Source organism: Zerene cesonia, chromosome 17 (assembly GCF_012273895.1).
Source record: "Zerene cesonia ecotype Mississippi chromosome 17, Zerene_cesonia_1.1, whole genome shotgun sequence".
Lineage (NCBI taxonomy): Eukaryota > Metazoa > Arthropoda > Insecta > Lepidoptera > Pieridae > Zerene > Zerene cesonia.
The window spans coordinates 1,329,657-1,341,349 of NC_052118.1; the positions used below are offsets into that span (position 1 = coordinate 1,329,657).

General features: G+C 32.8%; 1 protein-coding gene across 1 annotated transcript; it reads right to left on the minus strand.

The window, feature by feature from the left end:
- Positions 1 to 6,720: 6,720 nt before the first annotated feature.
- LOC119833333 (cytochrome P450 6B2-like) lies at positions 6,721 to 8,052 on the minus strand. Its single transcript, XM_038357319.1, has 2 exons — positions 6,855 to 8,052; positions 6,721 to 6,764 (listed from the first exon to the last, which is right to left on the minus strand). Exons 1-2 carry the CDS (start codon positions 8,050 to 8,052, stop codon positions 6,721 to 6,723), a joined length of 1,242 nt encoding a protein of 413 aa, XP_038213247.1.
- Positions 8,053 to 11,693: the final 3,641 nt, after the last annotated feature.

Below are 11,693 nucleotides of genomic sequence, written 5' to 3' on the forward strand. Positions count from 1 at the left end.
TAGCTGCATCCCGTGGTGTCACCCGCGTAGGAATATCGGGATAAAAAGTTACCTATATGTTATTCCAGTTGTCCAGCTATCTACGTACCAAATCTCATTGCAATCGGTTCAGTAGTTTTTGCGTGAAAGAGCAACAAACACACACACATCCTTACAAACTTTCGCATTTATAATATTAAGTAGGATGGGAAAGTGAATTCAGTAAAATAATTAACAAATCGTAATACGGTTCTGCTTATAACTTGAGCCAATGATTTATACGCCATATAATAACGCATTAAAATTGTCCCCGACAGAGTCTGTTCACGCCCACGGAAAATGGCGTATATCCTTTATTTTGGATATCATTTTCTATTTCAGTGCTTATAAAATATTAGACAGCGTTTATCCGAGCAATTAAATATAACAAAGCATTTTAATAATATAATGAGTTTACAAATGTATATAATTAAATGTATAAAACGACTAACGGAAAGAATAAACAAACAATTTTCTCACTTGAAATAGAATTGAAGTTTTTTGGTAATTTAAATTTAATTTATATCATGTAAGGTTCGAATCATATCTAGCAACTAAATTTAATCAGCTCTCAATAAACCGACAAAAATCTTAAAAACGATTCACCCGTAAAAAGTAAAAAACACACAGACATCCAGTGGTATTGACAAAATTTTTACTTTGTTGGAGTCGCTTGATATTTCAAAAGGTCACTAGCATATATTAAGAGGTTCTTATGCATTTATTTTCTATTCTACCTATTTCCTATAAGCCCAAATCATAATTTAGGCTGACGACATCCCGTCATGGGTCACTATGAAAGATGCACTTCTTTATGGACAAGTAGGTGATCAGCATTCTGTGTCCTGCCAGACCAAGACTTTTTTTTGCGTCCCCACCGGGAATCGAACCCAGGACCCCTCGGTTCTACGCTCACGTGCTAACCACTGTACCAAGGAGGCGGTCTAAAAACCTAACTGCATAGAAATGGTAAATTCACAAAGAGAAAAGCTACTTTTTCACGCTAAAATTCAAACCTACAAGGACTAGAAAGCGGTAAAGTCTAGTATTAAATAAATAAGGTACTACAGTTAGTATTGCGCGATCTCCAGCTTGCGAAGTAATTGCGAGGACATTTAAATGCGAATAAGTGAACGTCTAATTAAACCTTCTGGGTCTGGACGGTAAATAAAATAAAAATAATTTTTAATTACATGATAAAAACATTTACTAAGAATTTAATGACTTCGTTTACTGAAATAGGTTAATAGACATACAGGGCAGTGGGTTATTTGGCAAATTTAGAAGATATTATTAGATAATTAAATAAGAAAAGATAGAGAAGAAAAGATACAATAAGAATTTTTTTCAATTCTTTCAAAATTTCTCATTTATAATCTCATTGAATAGCATTTCAATGCTATAAAACTAAAAACAAAAAGATGTAATATTTTAAAGTCACACTGTCTGTCTGTATCTTTTTCACGTCTAAACCGCTGAACAGATGTAATATGCAATTTGGTACAAAGGTAATTAAGACCTGAGAAAGAACATTGGTAGTTTTTCGAGAAACTGTATACAATATACAACACACTATCCTACGAATATTATAAATTACGAAAGTTTGTAAGGATGTGTGTGTGTTTGTTGCTCTTTCACGCAAAAACTACTGAACCGGTTGCAATCAAATTTGGTACGTAGATAGCTGGACAACTGGAACAACATATAGGCAACTTTTTATCCCGGCATTCCTACGGGATACGGAAGTAAGCGGGTCAAACCGCAGGGCGCAGCTAGTACCTTATAAAAAACTATCCGATTGTCGTACTCTATGCAAGTATCGTATAAAGGTAAAGTTTTAAACTTTTGTAATAGTCTTTTTCTTCTCTTTGTTGATGGCTGAATGCTTTTGCGGGTTGCCAATAGAAAGTTTGCGCTTTGTTAAACTAACTGAAGACAACTTTTAATCATCATAAACACTAAACTAAAGAGGATCTATTTATGTCCTTAAAAATAATTTCTTTCGTTTATTCCCAATACATAGTCACATATACTATAGTCATTGTAAAATCAGCAACAAGATGTATTACTATGAACTATTGAATTAAATGAATACTTAGCTTCATATAATATCCCATCTTCAGATTAAAAATAATCTCCAGCTTATTTCAGACCATTTCGAATTGTGTGTATTCGGTTCAACATTTTCGCGTTATACTCGTAAATCTGTGTCTACCCGCAGCGCCTGAAACGGCATCTAATACCGGCTTAAAGTTTTCTTTATGTGCGGGGAACGTTATCATATTTCTCGACCCTTAACGGCCTCTGCCTGCAAGCATGTTTGCAGTATTTTCGAGAAATTAACTTTGTATGAAAATTTGCTGTAAACAGCTTAAAGTTTTGCCTATCTTAGGCTGATTGAAAGGCAAACGAGTGTAAATGTATTTTAATATTATGTTGATAGTATTTAATTTAAGTGCTATGATATTAAAGAATTTAGTGAGGACTATGACCAGCGAAAAAAAGGAATTTTAAAATGATTTCTTATTTAACTTATTTCTAAAATATCATCCACGGAGATTGCAAGGCTTAATTCATTTTCGATTTAGATTATCAAAGCCCAGAAATAAATCGCAAAACTTAATTCTTTATTAACTGCAATCTGTATGCCACACCATTAAAGAGGAAGAATGCGTTCCAGCTTCGCAAATGTACCATTAAATTCGAATAATTGCAAGGATTTTTCGGTAAAGTGGTTGAATTGCAAATTAATCCCCGTTAATGGTTGCTTATTCGGTAAATGCACTTATCGCTTCATTTAAAACATGGTGTAATACGCAGTTCAAGGTGATATATTACAAATATTCGATGCGATTGTTTAAAGTTTGCGCTTTAAAAACATTATGTTTGACGATGCATTGTAATGAAGATACCACTTAAACGAAAAAAGTCTAGTTTCTTTTTTAAACATCGCTGAAACTTCAATGTTGGAACTAACGGACTAAATTATATTAAATCTTTCTATTAAAGAACTAGGCGAATAATTTAGATTTGCAAGATTTAACTACGCATCAAGACAAATTAGTCAATCTATTAATTGAACACACAATAACAATTAGTGGCTTACTTACTAAATTGTCTCACTTGCTATTGTAAAGATTTTACGTAAGATAATTATTAAATCCTGGCTTTCCTAATCAGGATAATATAAAGATAAACTCATGAAATTGTATATTTTAATCTGTCGGTTTAAAGTGGGTCAAAATCAGGTATACAGGAGTCGGCTAAATACAAATTTAAAAATATACAATGAAGCTGATAAAAATGTCTTATAAATCGTATTTATCATAATAAATGTTTTGTTTTTTATTTATCCTTTAATGAACAGATATGTAAAAAACCTAAAAAATTATACAAACTAAAATATATTTATACATACCTACATTATCTATTCCTACCCTCCCAACCTATAAGATACCTATTGTATTTTAAACACACCTATTTATTTATTTTTTATCTACAAATTTAATTTTGAATAAAAGCCTGGTTTAGCGTTTGAGAAAAAACCTTTTCATAGACATTAACGCTTAAATGAACATTGAAAACAAAGTAAAATTTTCATTAGCTCTTAATCAATCATTAAAAACCTGTCAGCCGTTCTAAAGACACATTCTTATCGTAATATCATAGTAATCAGAAAGTTAATTGGCACTGTACAACCCTAAAAGTAATACCATTATAAAAAGTATCAATACACGCAAATGCTGCAATAAATTCAATCCTTAAAAACCGGGGCCTCATAAATTTAAGAGTACCTATATAACTGAGCAGCCCGAGGGCCGGTATAACAACATATTCTCAGTAGCGTACGAACAAATATAATAAATATTATAAGTAAAACTCTCCGGAGACAGTTTCGGAACATCGTGATCATTAGATAAGTTTTAGTGGCCGTTATACTGTGCTTTATACTGGCGCTGCAAAGGTTACGATTTATTTGTAAGCAACCGTGGGGCTGCGTGTAATCACTTACTGGGTTTAGGGTTGCCAGCCAGTTTTTCTAGTAACCTACAAAAGACTTTATATGGACCATTATATGGATATGAAATTGCAATAGTTGGTCATATTAATAGGGCATTTTTAATTATGATAAAAATACAAGTGTCTCCAGATGAATGTAGACTCAAATGTCCTATCAATTTATTTATTATTATCTTTTATTACTACCACTTTAAACGAACAGATTTAATTCAAACTTGTTATACTTATCAAAGTTGCGTAACAATGCAATAGTTCCATAAGTGAAGCGTGTATTTTAGTTTTTTAAGACTATATTATTATTTATTACTTATCTGGCGCCTTGTTTTACATAGCTATAGATGTCGTTGACTACGATCCGATGATCAACAATAAATTGTTATATATTTAATATGTTTAAATAAAAATGCGAAAGTTTAATAGATGTTATTTTGCTTATGAACGTTCGACTTGAATCACTCAATCTATTTAAAAAAAAACCCTATCAAAATCCGTTGTGGAGTTCTAAAGATCTAAGCATACAGACATACGCGGGAAGCGACTTTGCTTCATGTTATGTAGCTAGATATAATGTTAATTGTTATAAGTATATAGAACATTAAGTGGCAACCCTATCTGCATTGGAGTTTTAGTACGCCCCTTTATGGAACTACTGGTGTTTAATATGCGCCACAGACGTTTCTAGTGCGTTTTCTATGTCGAGGTGAAGGTCGCTAATGATATAATAATATATGTGATTTACTCCATTAGTTAATCAGCTTACTATTTATTTGGTACTGAGTCGGTTTTTACTCGTGCTGATTCATATTAAGTGAGTGCTGTTTTTGACTCGGAATTTGGACATCTCCGTTTTGTGATGTAAGAAGTTTAAAGATGTTTGCATTATATCTAACGCAAAACTATCGTTTTCGATTAGAATTGTCGACTTAGGTTTCTACGAAACAGCCTTTCATGAGACTAACATGACAAGCTTAGTTCCTCTGTAGTACATTGGTTATCGTTTTATTGTAGGACTTACGTTGAAGCGCGGATATAATTTCCGGGTTAAAGAAATCCTTATTCCTAAAAGTCGTTCGTAAATAAAATCAATCAGTGAAACGATTAATAACGTATATCTCAAGCATTATAAAAATAATAACCAAATAACTTTGTATTTATATAATGGACTGACTTTCTGCTCGCGGCTTCACATTCGTAGTCAAAGGAAATTCCTATGGGAATGAGATGCCTCACCGCGGTGAAGAGCCATTGTCAGAAAAATTATCACATCACACTATATATCATTGTGAAAGTTTCATTGTTTTGGATGTTTGTCTGTCAATCACGCTGAAAGTACTGAACGCATTTTGATGAAATTTGGTATATACAGGGTATGATCTGACTTGGGCGATAGAATACGTTTTATCCCGATTAAATGCTCCCTTGGGATAAAAGAGGAATATTCATATCTGGGCCAAGCCGGGACTAGCGTCTAGTATGATCATAAAATTGTCCGTTGCGTCGTAAAAAATAAACAAACACACTTTCGGATCGATTTGTTTTAGTTAGGATAGATTCAAACACCGCAACAGATTTTAAATGGTTTTATAAAGAGTTATAAACTTGATTTTTATTCAAATAACAACCACACCGAATAATTATTTCCATTTTCAAACAGCTACAGAATTATATGTCCTCAGTCTGTTGAATATTTTCAATACAAAGGGTGCAATTTCAAATCAAAGACTCATTGTGTCTCGCTTGTCACTATCACCGGACTTTGGGTGGCTGGAGCGTGGCTTGAACAGGCTTTTGTCTCACTTCAATGGATCGATGCAAAGTATTCGTATATTCAATTAACAAACTGTTGGCACGTCTGGACTGGAGTACAATCTTTCTTTGCAATGCAAGCGCAATTTTATCACTATTTTCTTGTTTTGTATCTGTTCATTATTTGTTAAAGCTTTCATATATTCTCACCTAATCTAGGAATAAATTGTCTATGAAGATAATCAATTATTTAAAACGTGCGAGAACCCTAACTCCTTAATAAAATAACAAAATTCCTCAACTAATGCACTCCTTTGAAATTCCAGTCAGACGTTCTGTGGGAGTCAGAGAAAAGCAAAGTTACCGACATTACTCGTGTTATGCAAATCAAGAGGAGTTGCGAAGGGTTCAACTCGTTGAAAGCATTCACCGAAGTTTCTTAAAAATTCACAACTCTAAGAATGATAGCCTATCTATGTAACCGAGAATGGGAATAAGGGATACGGCATCAATATTTATTAAGGCTACGTTTATTTGATAACTTGGAGGAACAGTATTAGATGGAACCATTCGCAGACTTTCCTTGTGGTTTGTTTCTAAACGTCAGTTGCATAGGGAGACCATTATCAATGAATTGAACGATAAATGATGCTCTGTTCACTTTCAAATCTCTCGTCGACGATCGAGATGGTTCAATATTAAATTTATGTAATATTGCTGCTAAACCACACATAGCTTCTATTGTCCCCATTCGCGCCCCTAGAAATAAAATTGATAAGGCTAAACATGATAATACATAAGCTTAAAAAATCTATCGACATTCTATGTCTATTTATACCATAGAACAGAAAAAAGAGGTTAGAAAAGCGTTTGTTATCTGTGTGTTATTTGCTATATTGCGAATTTGATAAATTGCATGACAAGACACGATGCAAGTCACATATGCTCATTTTCAAATGTGAGCGACGCGACAAATATAGCTGAAAAGAATGATTTAATGATCATACACCATTTCATTTCATAATTGTTCATCGAATAAAATACAAACTAAAATACAATGCAATACATACCAATGCATTTCTTTGGCCCTTCTCCAAACGGAATGTAGGCGTATTTAGGCCATGTCTTTGCTTGTGGTAAAAATCGTTTTGGCCTGAATTCCTTAGGATTTTCAAAATATTTTGGATCCATATGCAATCCGTGGACAGGAACGATCAACTTCGTACCAGCTTCAATCATCACTTTTGATCCTGGTATTCTAAAGTCTTTTGTACATACTCGGAATAATGCACCAGCAGGAGGAAATAACCTGAGTCCTTCCTTCACACACATTTCTAACAATGTCATTTCAGAAACAGCTTCTATACACAACTTATTATCATATTTATCGAGCACTCTGTCAACTTCTTCTTGAACTTCTCTTTGTATATCCGGATGAAATGCGAGTTGATGCATTGTATAACTCATCGCTGTTGATGCCGTTTCAAAACCAGCCGCAAAATATACATACAATTGGGCGATTACATACGCATCATCAAAATCAAGTTCAATTTTTCTAAATTGACCATTTTCATCTGGTTCTAAAGAGTCACTATAAATTTTTCCTTCTTTTTCCAATTCCAACAATAAGTGAATAAAATCATCACGTGGGTTTGTATCGTTTTGCCTTTGTTGGCGAATCCCGTTCAAAATCTCAGTCAATGTGGGTTCAATCTGCGGTTTTCCAAGAACTACTTTTTTGATTAGAGAATTAGGGAAAAGGTCTTTTATGGCGAACAAGAATATCTGCCATTTCGATTTAATGAATATCATCTCTCGAAGCTTGATAAATAGTGAATGCTCATTGTTTATTGTATTCATATCTATGCCAAAGCCATATGCACCAATCAATTCCATAGTAAATCGGGAACTAAGATTACAAGCATCAAACTCTTCTTCAAATAATGCCATTCTACTTGCTAAATTTATCATTCTGTCTGCACACTCATTGATTATTGGGAACATATTTTTCAGTTTGCTGCTCGTGAATGCTGGTGATAGGCCTTTACGGAGAAGTTTCCATGTATCACCTTCTGAGGACACTAAATTCAGTAACAGTGGCTCCACCTTAGGATCTCGGCCTAACCCTCTTTTGTAGAAATGTAGAAAGTCTAAATTGAGTATATGCTTCAATAATTCAGGATCTCGTACTAAGAGCTCGGGCGTTGTTCCTCTGTAGTATCCAACAATATTTTCACCGTCATATTTGTTATATAAATAGGTTGCCATTTCGATGTCTGTGAATCTTGCGAAGGCGACAGATAAATAGTTTCCGAATATTGGTATAGCTGGATCGTGTTTGATTTTTCGTTTTGAGAAGTATGAAAAATTCTTGTGATTGTGGTAGTAGAGCACTAAGATTCCAAGTAAAATTAGAATAAGAAACATTTTTCATATGTTATCCAATAATGGTATAAACCGCCTTAGCTATACACCGATATACTGCAACATTTGGTGTAAGAAATAACCAATTATTTTTTTTATAAATCACGTATTTGAGTAAAATGTATGCAATAAATTTCTCGTGATTCTGATTATTTTTAATATCTACGGGGGCGTAAGTTTATTGTTTTTTGTGTTTATCGATTCTATGTTCTGAATAAAACAGGTAAATTTATTTAGAGGAGTCTTATCGTGGACAAAGTTTCGTCGTTGTTGATGGAAAATTTTGATCTTTTTTTGCAAAAAATATGACTTCAATGTTTTGATTGAAACTAAATATGTATATATATTATTATATATTATTTTAAACAATTTATTTTCTATACAACATGGGTGAGTGGTTAAACATACTTGGAGCTAATTTCAACATGAAGTGCTGACTAAATTTAATATTACCTTATTTATCACGGTACTTTTAAGTGAAATAATTTTTTTTGAAGTCGGTTAAAAGAAACTTTGCTATCGTTATTACTAACACTCTTCATTCATTATAACATTTTGTTTTATATAATATTACTTTCATAAAACCAGCGACTTTTTCTTACTTCATGGTTTCTTTCTTAAGAGTTTAGAAACTCAGAGAGTCAATAAAATACTTTCTTACTGAATCCATGAAATCTACGTAAGTGCAGTTTATCCACAAGTTCTGACTGTTCAGCGATTGACGCTGGCGAGATAAATTAAATACTTTACATCTAAAACGATTTAGAACCGACTGCCAAATACCTCTTTTTACACGCTTTTTATTAGCTTCACCTGTATGTTTGTTTGTTTGTATGTTTGTTTGTTTGTATGTTTGTTTGTTTGTATGTTTGTTTGTTTGTAACTGACTTCTTTGGGCGCGATTTTGACCCACTTTAAACGGCCAGATTTCGTTCAAACTTTGTAGATTTATTGAGGACCGATGACAATACACTAATTTGATAAAATTATTCCAGTTTTCAATTTGCAAAATATGATTTTTGTTAAAGCGTGTTTTATAGTTTTTTTAAACTATTATATTTTATTATTTAAAGACTTTTAAACGGATTTTAACGCGATTAATTCAATATATTATTAACCCGACGTTTCGAACACTTTACAGCGAGCTTGGTCACAGGTTAATAATATAATGAATAAATCGCGTTAAAATCCGTTTAAAAGTCTTTAATTTCTAAATGTATAATACTCGCGTAAAATCAAACACATGAAAATACTACCTTTTTATTATTTACACACTTTTATAAGATCTACTTGTATATTTGTGTGTAACCGACTCCTTTAGACTCGATTTTGAGCCACTTTAAGGAACCATAACAGGAAGGTGTCATGCAAAACAATTATGAGGTTTTGAAGATCTAGAAGTATGAAAGTATGCCCATTGGCAACTAGATCATTCCGTCATTGAGCATAGAGGATAAGAAACGCTATATTATAGAAAGAAAGAAAGAAAGAAAGAAGCTTGTTTCTTTCCGATTCTGACGTTCCTACCACGGGTATAGCATGATACGTTGCAATGGGTAAAATCCTTTACAGAAATTTAATGCAAACTTTGTACACTTTCTCCTACAACATAATTTAATTTTAAAAGATTAAAGGTTGCCTGGCAGAGATCGCTTCAAAGCCGATATAAGATAAGGCCGTCTTTTTAACTTTTAAATATTTCTTTCCTTTCTTGTTTTCTTCATCTTCGTTTCTTAATCTTCCTCATTTTTATGTGTTAAATAAAGTATATTGTATTGTAATTTTAATGTTCTCAAAAGGGATTATTATAAGGGTAAAAGATAGGCTAGTGATATAGGTCTCTGAACTGCGAAAATGTATATTAATAGTACAAAATGCGTAAACATTAATGTCATTTATACTCTAATCTCCTGTGGCGATGCTACATGCCACATGCCGCAACATTTAACCGCTTCGAAATATTTTGGAACATATTTTTTGTTGAAAATTGGTATATCGGTTTTATAATAATTGACAGTCGTTATCTTACATGTTTTTTATTTCATTAATAACATCAGTAAGGATGTTACTAAACTATGGGGTCGTGTATATAATAAAACGAAATAAGTTTGAATCTCTTTTACCTGTATATAAAAACGTTAGATTGGAAGGATCCTGACAGATCACGCAATTCTTCCATAACCCCTTCAACATGCAAATTTCCGAAGCAATCTCCATCCGCAGTAATTAATAGGCTGTTACTTACATAAAGTCATGAAAATTATAATATTTAGCTGAAACGCCGTCGAGTTCGCAAATCTAATTAGTTTTTAATTGCGTTCTAACGTTCCGGTTAAGGCGGCACTAATTAAGGCGATGTCAAATAAACTCCCGTGACAACGTGATACTAAAGCCCCGGGCATTGCTAAAGGGAATAGTTGTGAAATTAATGAACGTGAACAATGCTTAGACGGAGACACAATAGTGCTGTTTTAATAGTGACTTGATAGTAACACGTGTTGGTGTGATTATTTAGTGAGCTGTTAAGGTTAACGGCGTTACGATACAGCGAGTCAAAGAGAATTGCGATAGCTTTAGATCTCAACCTATCTTGGATAATAAATGGAACGGAGAAGCTTTGTATGCAAGTGCAATTACAAAGCTTTAGATAAACTTCAATTTGAGATTTCCGTGATGGTACAAAATGCTTTAGTTGCTATCAAAGTAGTCTGTATATTGGTGCATTTGATATTGTTTATTTTCTGGGAATGGAATATATCTCTTAACAGACCAAAACGTTAATTAATTGTTTATTATATTTCATATTCAATTTAACAATAAATATCAATAGTAGAACTTTGATCGAAGTATGAATCAAATTATATATTTTTCATCTAGAATTAATAAGTACTCAGCATGAACACCATTAAGGACTGGCCAAGGCCTAATTTTTATAAGGGGATATATTCAACTAAAGATGTTGAATTGTCATTGATAACTAAGTATTTCGTGTCTTTTAAAATTTTTGTTGTAAAATATATCGAAAGTTATTTAAAGTAATGCTTTTACGAGTATTGCTCCAAATGTTAAATATCCGAAGGTTAGATTGAAGCAACTATGATAACACCCTTCCCTTCTGATATAATTTGGTTGCACTGTAAAAGGTTGAAATAAAATACTAATTATCATTATAAGTAACAGTAATGTACATAATAATTAAGTTGAGGCACTTCAGGAAAATACGTGAAACGTTTTAAATTATTTAATAAAGTTTTGCATAACAATGTAAAGAAAAAATATGCAGTACCTTGGACTGTCGAAGAGGGTCTACCGAACCGATGCTATGATGTCTCTGTTTTAACACACTCTTATTAGCTTCAATTGTATGTTTGTATGAAACCAACTCCTTTAGCCTCGAGTTTGAGCCAAGTTAAAGATACAGATTTAATTTTTATCAAACTTTGTGCATTTCTCACGGATCAGTGACAATACAATGATTTCATGAG